Here is a 19,624-nt window from a genome sequence, read left to right as displayed (position 1 = left end):
TCAAGTGAACGGGTTCTCATCCGTGATATGGTGTGCACACGGCCGGTGTCCGTATATAGTGGATCCACTGTTCGCGGGCTGCAGTATGGGCACTGTCAGTTCGTGTAGGGGTCGGCCATTCCGTAAAATGCGGAACACACACGGCTGGTATCCGTGTTTTGTGGTTTCGCAATTCGCGGACTGTAAAACAGCAAATGTCGTGTGCATGAGCCCTAACAGTAGTTTGAATCTAGACAATGATGTAGATGGTGATGTGGCAACTACTGACCACTAGTGATGGCCAGTTCCCCGACGAACACATGCGATCTGCCATCTTTATTCATAAGCCAGGCGATGCAGAGGTAAGTCCTTACCTGTGCCTGCGCCGCGAGCCGCTCTGAAACACATGCAGTCACCGGGAGCAGGCAGTTCCGAGAACAGCCCGATGAAGGCCATCACTTGTGCGTTGCGTGAAAATCGCAGCATGTTTCTATATTCTGCAATTTTTCACGCAACGCTGACCCCATAGAAGTGAATGGAGCTGGTGAAAATCGCATCCGCAAGCAAGTGCGGATGCGATGCGTTTTTCACGGATGGTTGCTAAGAGATGTTGTTTGTATACCTTTAGTTTTTTATAATGCGCGTGCAAAATGCATTAAATCACATTGCATCCACGCACATTTTTCTCTGGATGCATTCGCCTAAGGCTCCATGCACACGAACGCAGATCTGCAAAACAGGGACCCTGGTGGTGTGCACCTGTTGACTTCAATGGGTCTGCAATCCGCGTGTTCCAGACAAAGATAGGACATGCCCTATCTTTTGTGCCGCTTTCGCATGGACCCGGAAACCCACAGAAGGTCTTCTGGGTCCATGCAGCCGTGCCGCTGCAGATACCTTTATCTGCAACATGCAGATTGCAGACCATTGAAGTCAATGGGTCCCCACTGCGATGAGGTGTGCACACGGCCGGCGGTGTCCGTGTTTTGTGGATCTGCGGTCTGCAAAACAGACACGTTCACGTGCATGGGACTCACTCAGACAATGCAGATTGTGCTGCACATATTTCTGCCACAGCCACAGTTCCAGAAACTGATTATCAGTCACAGATATTTCTGCAACAAAATCTGCAGTGTGTGAATGCGCCTTAAATTAAATGGAAGAAGGAGGAGGCCTACATCACCTCTCCTCTGGCCCAGGGGCCCCAGCTGCTGCAGGCAGGGAAGAATCGGGACCCCACAGCATGCTCTTCTGCATGGAGGACGGGACTCACCAGCTACAAGGCACTTGGCTGACAGCTTCACCATGCTTCCGGCGCCGGTACCGCTCTCAGCCGGGATGTATGATGACCACAAGACACCTGTGCGCTAATCTGCCCCAGACACGGAGACGCTCTGGCTACCATAGCAACAAAAACAAGGGTGCAAGGACCTTTGGTGATGTCATGACCATGTGATCAGTCACGTGTACGGGAGGAGTCAGGCTCTGGAATAAATTTCTTGAAGTAAGTAATGCGAGAAGGTGGTGGGTGAAAGAAAAAGGACCTTTGGTGATGTCACGACCACGTGATCAGCAGTCCGTTGTGTGGGAGGGGCTATGCTCTGGCGGAGTGCTCATGTACTGCATGTCTGAAGGATGTATTCTTCATGCTCCTTACTGGTGACAGCTCGTGTGTAGCCATGGTGCGGCCATTACAGTACATGGATAATGCACACAGTGATGCCAACATACAGGGGTGATGCTCACTGTGATGTCACAATAGTGGGAAAAAAATCTCACTGTTATGTCACTTGTGAGATGATGTCACAGTACAGGAACATGCACACTGGGATGATGTCACAGTCCAGAGACTACACATGGTAATGTCACAATAGTGAAATAATGCTCACAGTGATGTCCCAGTATAAGGGTAATGCACACAGTGACACTACAATAGTAGGTGAAATAACCGCAGCACTCCAACGATTCAATATCTTCAAGGATTTATTGATAAAGACCAGTGTGGTCCAAACGTCACTGCATTCGGTGATAATAAATCCTTGAAGATATTGAATCGTTGGAGTGCTGTGGTTATTTCATCTTTCATGGTTTTGTGAGGAGACCCAGAGGCCGGGACCTGGCACTGCGGGCACCGCCACATATTGGTCTATCTGAGATTGCTCAGTAAGTAGTGCTGTCTTGATGTTTTACTATAACTACAATAGTAGGGTGATCAGGGGCGTAACTATAGGGGAAGCGGCTGCTTTGGGGCCCTGACCCAGAAGGGGCCCATCCAGGAGGAGGAGGACTAAACGATTTTGTCAGGGCCCCTCAACAGTATTACACAATGAAATTATATACAGTGACAGTATAGACAGTGTAGAAAACGGATGGAACAGCTTCCGGGCCTGGTCTGAGAGAGCGATCTTTACTAGTCACAGGAATGGGGGCGGCATGAAAGGAAGGGCTTGCAAAAAAATTACTGGGGGAGGGGGGCCCCAATCAAAAATTTTATTTGGGGCCCAGTCATTTCTAGCTACGCCACTGAGGGTGATGTCACAATATACAAATAATCTTTGAGAAAGGTCCTTATAGGGCCGAACATCTGGTCAAATATATTCAGCAGTTTCCTTATTGACAATACATTATATGTACCTGGATCACTACAGTGGATGTACAATCACCTAAAATCAAATATAAATTAATTGCATCGTATATGTGGAGTGCTATAAAGTTCTGAAACATATTTGAAGACTGACATGTCCTTCACAAGCACTGGTCTCTAACAAAAGTGCAGACCTCATTGTTATCAAGAATAGTGGGATAATGTGCGCAGTGATGTCACAGTATAGGGATAATGTATACAGTGATGTCAGTACAGGCATAACGCATACAATGATGTCATTATAGATGGATAATGGGCACAGTGATGTCATAATAGTGGGATAATGTGCGCAGTGATGTCACAATGGTAGAATAACGTGCACAGCGATGTCACAGTATAGGGATAATGTACGCAGTGATGTCACAGTGGTAATATAAAGTGCACAGTGATGTCACAGTGGTAGAATAATGTATGCAGTGAGGTCACAGTGGTAGAATAATGTGCACAGTGATGTCACAGTATAAGGATAATGTACGCAGTGATGTCACAGTGGTAGAATAATGTGCATAGTGATGTCACAGTATAAGGATAATGTACGCAGTGATGTCACAGTGGTAGAATAATGTGCACAGTGATGTCACAGTATAGGGATAATGTACGCAGTGATGTCACAGTGGTAGAATAATGTACGCAGTGATGTCACAGTGGTAGAATAATGTGCACAGTGATGTCACAGTATAGGGATAATGTATGCAGTGATGTCACAGTGGTAGAATAATGTGCACAGTGATGTCACAGTATAGGGATAATGTACGCAGTGATGTCACAGTGGTAGAATAATGTGCACAGTGATGTCACAGTGGTAGAATAATGTACGCAGTGATGTCACAGTGGTAGAATAATGTGCACAGTGATGTCACAGTGGTAGAATAATGTACGCAGTGATGTCACAGTGGTAGAATAATGTGCACAGTGATGTCACAGTGGTAGAATAATGTATACTGTTAGTGTTGAGCGAATCGAATTTGGAATGTTCCATTCTACACTAAAATGTATGGGCTCCACAGGGTCTTTGCGAACTTGCAGCAAATATCGCAAGACTTGCTTTGTCTCGCGTCTATGACGTGACACTTCGTTTAGTAGCATAAATTAAGCTGAACTCGGCTTTGTTTATGAGGCAGGAAGTCGAGTTTAGCTTTCGATTGTGACACTGTAATTTAAAAAACGAAGTGTCACATCATAGACGCGGGACGAAGCAAGTCTTGCGATATTTGCTGCAAGTTCGCAAAGACCTCCGCGGAGCTCATGCATTTTATGTAGGACGGAGGCTGTACTGTGAACAAAGTTTACAAACAAATCGGGTTTGGATACAGCAATCCTAACCTGATTCGCTTAACACTACATACAGTGATGAAACAGTAGTTTAATAATGTGCACAGTGATACCACAGTACAGGGATAATGCATACAGTGATGTCATAACAATAGAATAATGTGCACAGTGATGTCATAACAGTGGAATAATGTGCACAGTGATACCACAGTACAGGGATAATGCATACAGTGATGTCATAACAATAGAATAATGTGCACAGTGATGTCATAACAGTGGAATAATGTGCACAGTGATGTCATAACAGTGGAATAATGTGCACAGTGATACCACAGTACAGGGATAATGCATACAGTGATGTCATAACAATAGAATAATGTGCACAGTGATGTCATAACAATGGAATAATGTGCACAGTGATGCCACAGTACAGGGATCATCTACTCAGTCATGTGTCAGCATAAATATTATACAAACATAGGGCTCATGCACATGAACGTATTTGTTTTTTTCCGTGTCCATTCCTTTTTTTGCGGCCTGTATGCGGAACCATTTTTCTTCAAAGGGGCAGCAAAAAAAAAAAGAAGTTACTCCGTGTGCATTCCGTGTCCGTATCTCCGTTCCGCAAAAAAATAGAACATGTCCTATTATTGTCCACATTATGGACAAGGATAGGACTGTTCTATTACGGGCCAGCTGTTCCGTTCCGCAAACTGCACACTACCGGTATCCGTGTATTGTGGATCCACAATTTTTAGACCGCAAAACAACAGCAGTCATGTGCACGAGCTCATACAAGAATAATGTACAACATGATATAGCTCGCAAAAAAAAAGATCGCCATCTACGTATGACCTCACAGCAAAGGGGAAAAGTTATAATGATGCTATGTGCTGGTATAATGTACACATGATATTAAAGTACAGGAATAATCCAATCAGCACTGCCACGTGTTCACACAGCGTGTTTACGGACGCAGCCACGCCAAGGGACATTTTCTTTCTTGACGTGGCTATAAATTGTGGTTTCTGATGGAAAACAATGGAAGGAGGATCCCGCGCTCCTGCCAGTGGCCTTTTACTGTAGAATCTGCGATGAATTTCAAGAGACGTCGGTTGAACAAACACTTAGGCCTTTATAAGGGCCGTCTTTAATATTGATTGGACCCTGGGCAAGAATTTACTTGGGGCCCCTGGATCCCGACTTCCCACACCCTAGCATGCAATCACGCCCTCCACCACAACACACAATAAAAAAAATTAAAATCCACACACCTCGTAGAGTAGTAAACTTTAATAATGATGAGTGGCCACTAGAGGTGTTCCTTGGCAGTAATGTAAATACTGCCTTTTTTTCTGAAAAGGCAGTGTTTACATTAAAAAGCTTGCAGAGACATGCTATAGACACCGGAACACTACGCTTAACTGTTGTGGTTCTGGTGACTATAGTGTCCCTTAATATAGAGAGAAAAAAAAAGAATCAGCACAAACGTATCAAATAAAATGGCTGTGTCATTATTCTAAAAAAAAAAAAAAAAAAAAAAAGCACTACTTCTGACACAAATATATAGTATTTGGCAGATTACTTTTATTTTTTTACAATGTGCAGATAGTACTGTACTACTAACCCCTCCATCCACCCCTCCATACAGGGTAATACAGCGCCACATACCTCTTACATCCAGTGATGTCTCTTTGATGTAGATGTTGTCTTTCCTCATCTTCTCCTTTCGGACCTTCAGACCAGACCACCATTTTCCAGCCATTTCTTGTCTCTGCAGTTTCACAAACTAAATCTTAGTTTACTACTTTTCCATCATCCTCCCATCTTCTGGACAAATCATCCTACCACCCCCAATACTGTTCCGCTGTGCTCCCTAATAGTGATGGACGAACATCGGCCAGGACGTTCGCGAACACGAAAAAATGTTTGCGAACCGCAAGTTCGAGGCGGGCCCCATTAACTTTAATGGCAGGCTAACCTGAGAAACCTTCAGCTCATATTTGCAGCCACCAAATACTTAGAAGTGTACAAATAGTCCCACAACATGGACAGTGACATACTAGAGGGGAATCAATGTCAAAAAATATGTATCTTAATCAGGAGACATTTTTATGTGTCTTAAAGGGAAATTCTCTAAAATGTGCCCTGTTGAAGCCTAGAAAATTTTTATTTTAGGCCACGGAAGTACGGGCCTTAAAAATTAGGCATTCACCTGACATAAAATAAATTCTGATTATGTGGCTCGAGGTACATTATGCGGTCAATGGATAAAAATTTTACTGTGGGCCACTGGTCTACAGGCCACAAACATTAGGCATTCACCGGAGAGAAAAGATCAAGTGATTATGTGGCCGGAGGTATATTACACGGTCAATGGATATCAATTTTACTGCAGGCCAGTACAAATACAGGTCAAATACATATGCTTAAAGGGTTTCTGTCACCTGAAAAATGGGTATTAAGCTGGCTGACATTAGCGATGCGCTAATGTCAGCAGAACATAACCATATTAGTGCCATCTCACTGCCTAAAGCCTTTATTTAGAAAAATTAACTTGTATAATATGATAATTAGCCTCTAGGAGCAGGGGATGCGTTGAGTCTGCTCCTAGAGGCTCTGTTTGCCCACCTCTTTTAACGCCCTTCTTCTCTTGATTGACAGGGCCAGGCAGCGCTGCTCTCCTCCCGCTGGCCACGTCTGCAGTGTAAATCTTGCGCTGTTCAGTATTCGGCGCAAGGGCAGTAAGGAAGCCAGCAGCCGCCAAGTGTCCTTCCCTCACTGCGCCCGCGGACACGGCGAGCGGAAGGAGAGCAGCGTTGCCTGGCCCTGTCAATCAAGAGAAGAAGGGCGTGAAAAGAGGTGGGCAAACGGAGTCTTTAGGAGCAGGCGCAACGCCCCCCCCCCCCCGCTCCTAGAGGCTAATTAGCATATTATACAAGTTTGTTTTTCTCAATAAAGGCTTTAGGCAGTGAGATGGCACTAATATAGTTATGTTCAGCTGACATTAGCACATTGCTAATGTCAGCCAGCTTAATACCCATTTATCAGGTGACAGAAATCCTTTAAAAGAACTAAAAAATATAAAATTGGATTAAAAACATGACTAATGAAATCCTCCCTCTTGAAAAAAACCCTAATGATAATAGTGGTCGTTACAGGTGTTGAATTCTTCAGAGGCCCAAAACATTAGGCCTTTTATGCCGCTGTATTTACCTAAGACAGGGACCAATATTTGTTCTGGGTGGTGGCGGATATTTGTGGGCTGGCATGAGGAAATTTAATTAAACGTGGTCATCACAGGTGTTGAATTCCTCCGAGATCCATGCCTCATTCATTTTTAGAAATGTGAGGTAGTCCACACTATCGTGAGTTAGGCGAGTGCGCTTATCGGTCACGATTCCCCCTGCTGCGCTGAACGTGGCAAGCCAACAGTTCCATGGCTAATTGTGCCAGCTCTGGCCACAGGTCAAGTCTGCACACCCAGTAGTCCAGGGGTTCCTCGCTTCTCAGAGCGTCCACATCGGCCGTTAACCAGATGTAGTCGGACACCTGTCGGTCTAGGCGTTCCCTAAGGCTGGACCTGGAAGGCGGCTCTCGATGGGTTGGCTGCAAGAATGATCTTATATCCAAAGTGACCAACACATCTTCAAACCGCCCTCTTCTTGCATGCGCTGTTGGATTGGTACCCGCAACTGTTTCTCTGTGAGTGAAAATTCCTCTGCCAGCGCCTGCAAAAGCAGAATGCAGCATTTTCTCAAAGCAAGGCCTGGAAGTGCTGCATACTGACATCCCTCTGTGATGCTGGTAACATTTCCACCATTTTGTGTTTGTACCGGGGGTCTAAGTACGTTGCCACCAAGTACTGGTCATTGCCCTTTATGCTTTTTATACGGGGGTCCCTCTTCAAACACTGGAGCATGAAGGCCTCCATTGGCACTAAACTGGAAGCGGTGGAGTGGCCTTGCTCCTGCTCATCGTCCAGGATAAAGTCGTACTCGGTATCCTCCCCCCAGCCACGGACAACATCAGGGATCCCAGAAACGTCTAAACCTCTGACTCCTGTTGACTTGTCTCAGATGGAGTAGCCCCCCCTGGGAATTTATCCAGCATTGCAACTTCCTCCTCTTCCTGCTCCTTGACGGCTTGATCAATTACATGACGCAATGCATGCTCCAGAAAGAAGGCTGACGGCTGCCAATAATAGAGAGGGACATCAAGGGATAGTCTGGATACGGGTCCGACTGGGCAAAACATCGGCAAGAAGGGGGTCGTAATGGACGTGACACTAGGTATGAATGTGCTGAGAGATCTAGACTATCAACTCTATGCCAAAGAACCTCGGGGTGCTCCAACGCCGAACGCAGATATCTAGGGGCTCTAACTACCGGATCCAAAAGAAAAGACGGGATACTAAAACCCTCAGCGAAACCCCTCCACATGAATTAAGCCACGCCCTGGTCCGGGTGTCTATTTAGATACCGCACCATCCCGTCCACCCCTCTGCTTTGCTTCCCGAAAACAACGGCTGGCCCGTGACTACCCCCGCAAGTGGAGCATTCATGCTTGAACTTGCATTTCTGCCCAAACTTGCAACTCCCCTCATTGAACAAAAAACAATGGCCCTTAGCTGACGCAAACCAAGATTGACCGGCCCCTCCTTGATCCCCCCGAAAGGGCTGCCCCTGCTGCACCGACGCCATCACCTGCATCCAAAGCCCAATGTCTTTATGGTCCCACCGCATGCTAGGGCGGACCGCCTTCCTATGACGAAACTGCTCATCATATCGTAGCCACCTGGAACCCCCATACCCCTATAGGCTTCCCCTATGGCATCCAAATAGCAAAAAAGCGCAGAACAGCTGTCCAGCGCCTTTTCCCCTATCACGCTCGCCAAGATAGCGAAGGCCTGGAGCCAATTCGCTAAAGTGCAGGGTATCAGCCGAAACCGCCTCTTCTACTCCTCTTTTTTCCCTCCATCCTTCCTAACTATATCCAGAATAAATCGCTCCAGAGGGAGAAGCGAAAAAATATCGACATAGTCCCCTTTCCATATCCTCTCTCTCACCTCCTGCTTCAAGTGCACCCCAGAGAGCCCTCAAAGCATACGTACACCTCTCCCCTAGCCACATCATCGACCCTGGGCCTATCCTCCTTACCCCCTGCCTACGTTTGCACCGATACCGCCTCGCCAACCCCGCCGCCTGATGACCTACAAACTCCCGACCCCACACCCCACTCTTGCAGGGGCGCAGCACCTGACGCCCCAGCCCCCATTCCCGCCAAACCACACAGCAACCTCCCTAAACCCCCAATCACTTCATACTGACCCCCCCCAAGACCCCCCAAACCAGCACCCTGAATTAAAGCAAGAAATGCCCGCAATGCTGCCTCACCTGGCTGCCCGGACGCTGTTAACTCCGCAGCCGTTGGTCCGGATTCCCGCCGTTCGAATTCAGACCTCACCGACACAACCACTCCTGATGGGGACGATGATCTACTCGAACCAGTCATCCCAGCATACTCAGCGCTGGATGCGTTCCGCTCCGACCTGGATCCCTCTCCAACCGACACGTGCGCAGGACCAGCCGAGGGCTGTCCGCCATCTTGAAGAAGCCTGTGCACCGTCGCCACTTCCTGGTGCACAGCCTCGCGACTCCCACCGTTGTTGGCTCTCCCCCGCCGAGCAGGCCTCCCCCCGACCGAGAGGTGGGAGCCTGCCATATCTGGTCCTGCCGCCATGCTGCAAGCTTCCGAGGGCGGGAGACTGGCCCCCGCCCTCCTCTGGGTCCTGCCAACAAGCTGGATTCCTCCCATGCCGGGAGGAACTGGGAAGAGGCTGCACATCATCCCCCCGGCGTGGAGGGTCCCCGGTGGGGCTCCTGAATCGGCGCCGGACCCTAGGGGTGACATCAGGGCTCAGGCGCTCCGGCGGCCTGACCCGCCGCGGCCGTCTAGCACTCGGCCTGACCCGCCGCCTCCCCCTGCAACAAGCCAGCTACCTGCTCCTGTAGCCAGCCAGGACCTCGGGCCTCAGCTGCCTCTCTCAGCTACCGCAACACCTCCTCAACCGCCTGAGACATGAGGCCGGTAAGTACGATGAGTTCGCTTCTCAGTTTGCTTCTCCCACAAAATGGCGCCCCCTCCAAGCGTCCACCCCCTTTTATTATCTAAACCCCGCCCCCCGCCTTACCGGTCCAGTCCACGCTTTAACCCCCCACCTCCCGGCCCTGCACCAAAACACTTCATGTCGGCCTCCCCCTATTAGTCCGGCCTCACTTCCCTTACTACCCCACGAGGTGCCCCTTGGTACCAAATATTCCTGGTTTGGGCCTAGTATAGTGACTTCTCACTAAATGATCCTCTAAGTTCTTAGCTCTACGATATGTAATTAACAGATGGGGGGGGGGGGGGGTAATATTTTCTCCAATTGTGGATCAACCTGCAAGATTTCCCAGTATTTACTCAAGGTTGAATAGGTTTTCAGGCTCAGTATTGGGGTAGCAGCAGGATGACAATGTTGGGGCACCCTGGTGGGGAGGATGATGACAATTTGAGGACCCTAAGGGTCCATTCACACGTCCGCAAATTGCGGATCCGCAAAACACGGACACCGGCCATGTGCGTTCCGCATTTTGCGGACCTCACATGGCCGGCACTATCATAGAAATGCCTTTTCTTGTTCATTGCTGCGGACAAGAATAAGACATGTTCTATTTTATTGCAGGTGCCACGGAACAGAAGTGCGGATGCGGACAGCACACTGTGTGCTGTCCACATCTTTTGCGGTCCCATGGAAAATGAATGGGTCTGCACCCATTCCGCAATCGGACCCATTTTATGGACGTGTGAATGGACCCTAAGATGTTTGTGCTTCAAACTCTGCAGACATGGAACATGGCTAGAAGAGGTCATCGTGTGTTGTCTGGTCCTAACGGAGAAGATGAGGAAAGAGAATGTCTACATCAGAGGACACGTCATTGGATGTAAGAGGTATGTGACGCTGCACTTTCCTGTATGTATGGTAACTCTGAAAGACCTGTCAGAATGCTGAAGGTAGGGCTGGCTCTCTGCTGTTGCCTATGTTTTAACTCTTCATGGAGGAGGAGAACAGGACATGGCAGTTGGCACTGGCCACCACGGAGGGGCAGCTTCTAAAGAAGTTTTTGGTTCTTCTGGAGCTCTATATTGTGCTGCACTGAGCCCCCCCCAAAAAAAAATTGTGGCATGATATACTGCTCCTTCTATGGTATTTGTGGCCCCGCCTACTCATGTTGGCCCCACCTTCTCTCAATCTGGGCCCACCCACAACATTGGGCTAATTTGAGTGTTTTTTCCAGGGCCACTTTAACTTCCCAATCCGCCCCTACCTACCAAACACTAGTCTAGACTGCAGCCAGTCCACGCCTAACCTCCTACAAGGGCTGTGCCAGGGTTGTTAACCTCGGCTGTGCCATCCATACCTGGCTATACTGGGTGCAATATGTAGCAGAACATTATATTACATAACATAAAGAAATGAACAATCTGCAGTTACCCCCTGCTCTAGGGTACATCATAGGAAGATCTTTTCTTAGACTGTTGTTGTGATGTTCCTCTTTTATTCATCCTTAAAATGTATAAATAAATGCAGAACTAGATTTGATCATTCCCTTTGACAATAGGGTGTGTCCTCAATGGTTAGCACTAACTGAATAGTGTCAGTTGTTATTGTAGGTAATGGAGGAATTACACTTGTACCATCAGTTTTTGGAAGCTTCTTCAAATGGTCACAACAAAAAAGCCAAGCCAGTAACTGACATGGCAGATCCACCTATCTACCTAACGCGCTGCTCTAAAGCAAAGGGATCTCTTTGGTTCTTTTCAGATGGAAGATATTTCCATGTAGCTGAGTTTAGAACTGTAGTCCGCCCCCCGCGGCAAAAACTAAAGATTAAGCCCTAATTAATGGTCAAGCTAGGCGATAACCAAATCTAGATTCAGATGCATAGCAGTTGCATAGAAACCGCCTAAAGTTAAAAGGGTATTCCGTTTTTTATATGTTTAGTAGTCAGCAACTCCAACCTAATTAAGGCCCCTTGCAGGCGAGCGTGTCCGTATTAGGTTCGGATGCGTTGCAAATGCATTAAGAGAAAAATGCGTAATTTCGCAGGCAAAGTCATTCCGTTTTGGCTGCGATCGCGTTCAGTTTTTATCGCGCAGGTGCAATGCGTTTTGCACTCATGTAATAAAAAACAGAATGTATACAAACAACATCTCTTAGCAACCATCCGTGAAAAACGCATTGCATCCGCACTTGCTTCACATCACACATTGCACCCGGGCGGATTAACAGTTCGCCTAATCAAAGTGAACAGGGCATTACGGTTTTTATTTTTTTAAATTTCTTTATATAATAGGAAATAATACAATTTCCAAATATACATATATTTTAGATTTTGCTTACATACCTTTCTTATATCAGGTGGTTGACCCCTATCTGCACAGCAGAATAGTATAGCCCATGAATCCATGGCCTAATGGAAACATGGCATTGGTCATGTGACACTCTTCACATCATACAATCTCTGACATTCAGTAAGCAACAGTGTTAAAGGGAACCTGTCACCGGGATTTTGTGCATAGAGCGGAGGAGATGGGTTGCTAGATGGCCGCTAGCACATCCACAATACCCAGTCCCCATAGCTCTGTGTGCTTTTATTGTGTAAAAAAAAAGATTTGATCCATATGCAAATTAACATAAAAGAGTCATATCTTGTGTGACCAGAGAAGAGTCATATTTTCAAACTCTGACTCATCTCAGGTTAATTTGCATATGTATCAAATTGTTTTTTATACACAATAAAAGCGCACAGAGCTATGGGGACTGGGTATTGCAGATGTGCTAGCAGCCATCTAGCAACCCATGTCCTCAGCTCTATGCACAAAATCCCGGTGACGGGTTCCCTTTAAATGACATGCATGTGCCGGGTCAGCACACAGGACACTTCCATGGGATAACTAAATAGGCTAGTACAACTACTACACTGTGTGTGTATTTACATGGCTGCCTGTCTCTAGGTGATGTTGTCATGCTGTTAATAAAGTTAAAGGGGTTATCCAACCCCTATAATGCCCCCCCCCCCCAATGCCCGGGCCCCTCACACAGATTGTATTTACCTCGTGTCCAGCACCCGATGCCTGCGCGGCCACCACTGTGGGTATTTTTGGGGGTCAGCCAACAGCAGGCCACGATGGGGAAGAGTGAATGCGCGATTGTGTGAATGCACCCTTAAAGAGAGGCCATTGTGCAGATATTTGATATTTTAACTGCTTCCTGATGAAGTCATTTTCCATTTTTGCATTTTCGTATTCCCTCCCTCCCATCCTAGAGCCATAACTTTTGTTTTCCCGTTCATATAGCCATATGAGGGCATGTTTTTTTGAAGGACAAGTTGCAATGGCACCATTTAATATTGCATAGTGGGGAAAAAATTCCAAATGGGGTGGAATTGGAAAAAAAATATTAATATCGTCACAGTTTTATGAGTTTTGTTTTTACTTGTTCACTATATGATAAAACTGACTTGTGCTCTTCATTCTCCAGGTCAATAAGATTACTGCCATACCACATATGTATAGTTTTTCTTGTGTTTTAATACTGAAAAAAATTAAAACATTTAGAAAAAAAATAACTTTTCATCTTCATATTCTGACCCCCATTACTTTGTTTTTTATAATTATTCCTATGGAGATGATGTATGAGGGCTCTTTTTTTGTGGGACAATCTGTAGTTTTTGTTAATACCATTTTGGGATGTGTATAACTTTTTGATCACATTTTATTCAATTTCTTTTGGGAGGTAAAGTGATGAAAAAACAGCGAATCGTTCATTTTTATTTTTTATTTTTTCCGTTATGCTATTCACCATATGGGATAGGTTTAAAAAAAAATATATTAAAAGGTGTTCTGCACTTTGTTCAGCATCTGATCGGCAGGAGTCCGACACCCGGGAACCCCGCCGATCAGCTGTTTGAGAAGGCAGCAGCGCTCCAGCAGCGCCACGGCCTTCTCACTGTTTACCGCAGGCCCAGTGACGTCACGACTAGTATCACTGGCCTGGGCCTGGCTAAGCTCCAGTCAAGGGAATGGAGCTTAGCCCCCCCAGGCCAGTTCATACAAGTCGTGATGTCACTCGGCCAGCGGTAAACAGTGAGAAGGCCGCGGCGCTGCTGGAGAGCCGCTGCCTTCTCAAACAGCTGATCGGTTGGGGTCCTGGGTGTCGGACTCACGCCGATCATAAGCTGATGATCTATCCGAACCCCTTCAATAGTACAGGCGTTTACGCATATGTGGTGATGCCCATGATGTAGATTTTTTTATTAAGTATTTTTACTTCGATTTTGGGTAAAGGAAGGTGATTAGATTTTTTTTTTTTTATATTTTTCAAAACTTTTTTTAAACTTTTTTTTAGGTCCTCAAGTGGACTACAACATAGTCCACTTGGTATCGGGTAATGGAATTTTCTCCATTGTCCTATGCAGAAATAGCTATATTACAATTCAGTGCTGCCACCTGCTGGCTTTCTCAGACTCATTACTGCAGTGGAACGTCTTCCCCAATCTCTGCCATGGGGAGGCATTCCTGCCTTTGAAGCACTTGCTTCGGGGTTTCCAGCTTCTCTGAGGGGTTAAAAGCCCGCGATCGTCATTACCGCCAATCGCAGATATTATGAAACGGCAGGCACCTAGTAGTTATGGTACTTGCTCCACACTGGAGTAGGTGCCATCTTTAAAGGTCTGCAAGCAAAATTTTAAATACAAGTATATTAGAAAATTGTATACCTGCCTATTCTCTAAGCAAATAAATGTAATCGATAAAACCGGAATTTCTCTTTATTAACTAGGTGAACATGATGCAACAGGGAAATCATTGTTGCTCATAACACTTTTCACCCAAACAGCATGGCCTAGATGACTCTTGAGGGCTCCATAGCATATAACACATGCACTATAAGTGGACACTTATTTGGAGGAGATAAATAGTACGTAGTAATGTCATGATGGAAGAAGATGTGTGTGAGAGGTGCAGCATCCAACCTTCTACTGTCAGGTGGTCTTTCATCCAAGCTTGGAGCACTCAATTCCTATTAGGGAAAGGGAAGTAGCACCAGACCCATTGTCACTTTTATAACCTTCGAGCTTTAATTAAAAAAAATTATTCTAATCTTACAAATATTTTCTGGTGGTGTTGCTATTTCAGAAGGGGCTTTTCATTTGCTTGGTTCTCTAGACTCCGTGAAATGTAGAAAACCAAGTATCATCTATTACTCTCGCCTTAATCGGAAAAAAAATCTTTTCTACGTTCATTGAAGTTGTTGTAAGCATAGTAGTATTGATTTTCTAGCAGTAGCAGAGAAGAGAAAAATGAAGCATGCAGAGAAATCTTATGTTATAAAGCAAGCTACTAAATTGAGTGTTATTTTCTAATTCCATCACTAGGGGGCAGCATTTTATTAAATATCCAGAATCTGCTTGTCTCATTATTATCCCAGATTTCAAGGTGTCATTTTAAAACGGCTCAAAAAAAAATCACCGGCTTGCAGTGCAGATTTATCCCCACGCGTGAACCCATTATTTTGATGAATATATCTGATCGTTGTCGAATTTATTCTTTTACTTCGTGCTGTAACTATAGCCCATGTAAGAGTTAAGTCACCGAGACCGATGTGTCTGGAGAATGTGAGCTTGTGAACGATGCAGTCCTTTTGAAGACAGATTACTGCTGGCTTGCATAAGTAAGCGCAGGACATTAAATTGTGTAGGTTGTAGTGAGTGCAATGATTGTATGGATCTGTCAATGGAGGCTTCGTGTCTAAGAAGACTCGCTAATTATATTTCAGCTATGCGGGCGGCAAGGAGGCAAGTAATTACAAAATCAGAGATAGAAAGCGAGAAAATCAAATGGTCGTTATGAACATAGCCTTGTTATGGGGGTCACTGACCAAGGCGCCCGTGCCAGGCAAGCAGAAGGTGAGGGCAGTAACCGACAAGAGGTTTTATATTTACTTAATCAATGGTTGCTTCAGTGTAAATCCTAACGGGAAGAGACGACTCGGAGACGTAGGCTGGAGTCATACAAGCTGCATTATATGGATTCTTAATATGTCAGCAGGAAATGTCAAGTGGCAGGGCCGTCTTTAATATTTATTGCACCCTGGGCAAGAATTTACTTGGGCCCCCTGGATCCCGCCTTCCCACACCCTAGCATTAGGGTTGAGTGAACCCGAACTGTAAAGTTCGGGTTCGTAACGAACTTTAGGATTTTTGGACCCCTGACCCGAACCCGAACTTTTCATTAAAAGTTCGGGTTCGAGTTCTGTGTTCGGAGATTTAATGGCACTTTTTGAAAGGCTGCAGGGCAGCCAATCAACAAGCGTTTTACTCGTGTGCCCTTGGCATGGCTGTGATTGGCCAGTGCAGCATGTGACCCAGCCTCTATATAAGCTGCAGTCACGTAGCGCCGCCCGTCACTCTGCTGTTACTAGTGTGCGGATAGGATGCTGCTGCTGTGAGGGAGAGAATAGGAAAGAATCTGTTATCAGAAGTTGTTGTTAACTCTGCGATCTACAGCGATTTTGTTTTGTGGGTGCAGTGCAACATTTTTTTACCCTGCCCTGAGCCCAGTGACACAGAAAAATAAGTTTTATCCGTCTGTTAGTTAGGTGGCCATTTTGTGCAAGTTCAGTGCACCAGCACAGCATATGTGCCAGGGAGAATAATTTAACACAGTTCTTTTAGTTCAGTGGGCAACATATACCCATTTTTTAAAGGGAACCTGTCACCCAAAAATCGCCTATTAAGCTGTTTACAGTACCTTATAGTGCTGTATACTCGTTTCTTGATGCACTTTTTGTTCGTTTTCCCGCATGTCTGCTCATTCAGAAATCGATGTTATATTCAGCTGCTGCCCCGTGCTTCAAGTCAGGCTTGAAGTCACGGGGGCAGCGGCCTCGGCGTCTTACATGGCCCTCTCCCCGCCCCCTGCCTCTGTTACTGACAGCCGAACTCCGAATCCGGGACCGCGCTCAACGGCCGCATGCGCAGTAAAGGGCGGCAGGAGCGCGGTCCCGGCTGCCGCGCGTACTACGCGCCGTCTTACTTTCGCCGCACTGCGCATGCGCCCGACATCCTGTATCAAACGCGCCCGCGCCCAGATGCATCACTTTACATCACATCCTCTCAAATGTGCATACAACCATGTTTTTTTTAAATCAGATAATTTTTTATTATTATCATTTTTTCTTTTTCATCATCAGATGACAGTCAAATCAAATATCCAATGCATACAACCATGTTTAAGGTAATTTTTTCCTTGTAATTTTCCAGGTCTACCAGCAGGTGGCAGCATCATTGGTAAGGATAGTTTTAATGTTTTAGCCATTCAGAGTGGAACAATCCTGTTCTGTACTGCCCCCCAGCTTAAGGGAAGTGGAGTTTCCCACATCCTGCAGCAAGGGAGGAAAAAAACTGTTAGAGCCAGTTCTAGCTTTCTCTGCATAGGGAATACAGCAAGGACCAAGTCTCGTACTGAGATTTGATCAAATTCCCAGTCTGAGCTTTGCAGCTCAGCTGGATGAAGCAAACCAGAAAGCAAGCAGACAACTCCAGTTTTAGGAAGAAACCATACCCTGAGAAGATAACTGTGAGTAAAATCCAGAGACCCTAGGACAGTGGTGGCAAACCTATGGCACGGGTGTCAGAGGCGGCACTCAGAGCCCTCTCTGTGGGCACCCACACCCTGGAAAAAGTCTATGGTGTACCAATATGCTTAGCCTTTTCCTGCCATTCATCAGCACCGGGCGCACCATGAACAGCACAGGCAGCGCACTGAATGCAGGCAGGCTATTATAGCTAAATGATAAAGTACATGGAAGATACACTATATTGGACTGTAGTATTCAGGTTAAATTGCCGTGTTGGCACTTTGCTATAAATAAGTGGGTTTTGGGTTTCAGTTTGGGCACTCGGTCTGTAAAAGGTTTGCTATCACTGCCCTAGGAGAAGCCATTCCTTCTCAGCTAGTCAGTCCCCAGACAGCAGAAGATAGAGTTCAGAAGCCAAATTCCTGCCACACTTTAGAGCTAACAAAGCAGATGTCCTTTCCTGCAAGCTCCAGGTACATGAGAGAGCAGAGGCATAAATTCCTGCCAACCATTGCCAATACCTGCTGGGACCTAAGACAAAAGCTGCATCTTGCTTGGATGAAAGTTACCATCAGTAAAGACAAGTTTGAACTTCACCAAAAGTCTGGATCTCAATTTCTGCTGCAAATTCCTCTATAACTCCCACTATAACTACCCTCAATTTATTGCAAGTGAGCCAGGAGTCTAGCCGTACCCAGGTAGGAGACACCGTTGACACTATTACCACTACCATACAGAGACATTACACCACTCTGGCATTCCTAAACTAGGACATGCGTTATAACATCTTTAAAGGGCTCTGTGACAATACCCTGCGCACGCTGCAATTGGCGTCATGAACAAAGTATAGACTATTATACCCGCATCCTGGTCACTGCACACCGATGCCCAACCATTTATGTTTCAGGATGAGTACATGGGAGGACCACCGCAACACTTCTCAGATGATGACGAAAGACAGGTGCCAACTGCTGTGGCTTTCTGCAGTGTGCAGACCGACAAAGAGGGCAGGGGTGAAGACTGGGTGGAAGATGATGTGGAGGACGATGAGGTCCTCAATCCCACATGGAATCAAGGTCAAGACTGTACGTCTGCTACTGCCCACCGAAGCAAGGGGCCAAGCACACCAAAGCCAGCTCCAAGGAGTTCCCTGGTGTGGCAGTTCTTCAGACAATGTGCTGACGACAAGGCACAAGAGGTTTGCACGCTTTGCAATCAGAGCCTGAAGTTAGGCATAAACGTTCTAAACCTGAGCACAACCTGCGTGACCAGGCATCTAAGTACAAAGCACGAGCTGCAGTGGAGTAGACACCTCAAAAACCAAGAAAGGTCTCTAGCTCCTCATGCTTCCTCTTATGCTGCAGTCTCGGCCTCTTGATCCCCCTCTGGAGTGACAGTGGCACCTGCCGCCCCGCAAACAGAGGATGTGCCAGCAACACCACCACCTGGGTCACCAAGCATCTCCACAATGTCCCATGGAAGTGTTCAGCTCTCTATCTCCCAAACACTGGAGCGAAAGAGGAGGTACCCCACCACCCGCCTGCGATCCCTGGCCCTGAATGCCAGCATTTCAAAATTACTGGCCTTTAAAATGCTGTCATTCTGTCTGGTGGAGACGGAGAGTTTTAAAGGCCTTATGGCGGTGGCTGTCTCACACGGTCGTTCCCAGCCGCCACTACTTTTCCAGGCGAGCCATCCCTTCCCTGCACAACCAAGTGGGGGACAAAATCAGGTGTGCACTGCGCAATGCCATCTGTGGCAAGGTACGCCTAACTTTGGATATGTAGATAAGTAAGCACAGTCAGGGACGTTATATCTCCCTAACAGCACACTGGGTAAATGCAGTGGTGGCTGGGCCTGAGGAGGATAGCAGTTTGGCGCATGTCCTTCCTGGAACAACAGACCGATGAGTGGTTGGTGCCAGTGAGCCTCAAGACCGGCCTGGTGGTGTGCGATAATGGGTAAAATATTGTCGTTGCTCTGGTCCTAGCCGGTTTGACGCACATCTCTTGCCTGGCGCATGTGCTGAATTTGGTGGTGCAGAG

The 19,624-nt window shown here is 46.5% G+C and overlaps 1 protein-coding gene across 1 annotated transcript in view; it reads right to left on the bottom strand.

Annotated features, from left to right (window-relative positions):
- The window catches only part of IFT27 (intraflagellar transport 27), a 46,458-nt gene extending 45,017 nt beyond the window's left edge, over nucleotides 1-1,441 (bottom strand). The window contains exon 1 of the mRNA XM_044301596.1: nucleotides 1,253-1,441. Coding sequence (XP_044157531.1) covers nucleotides 1,253-1,286 — 34 coding nt within the window. The 5' untranslated portion in view covers nucleotides 1,287-1,441. The remainder of the gene's footprint in view (nucleotides 1-1,252) is intronic.
- Between the last annotated feature and the right edge of the window lie 18,183 nt (nucleotides 1,442-19,624).

This window comes from Bufo gargarizans, chromosome 7, assembly GCF_014858855.1.
Source record: "Bufo gargarizans isolate SCDJY-AF-19 chromosome 7, ASM1485885v1, whole genome shotgun sequence".
NCBI classification, from domain to species: Eukaryota; Metazoa; Chordata; class Amphibia; order Anura; family Bufonidae; genus Bufo; species Bufo gargarizans.
The sequence above is the reverse complement of the archived record's forward strand: the minus strand, read 5'-3'. Positions and strand labels throughout refer to the sequence as shown.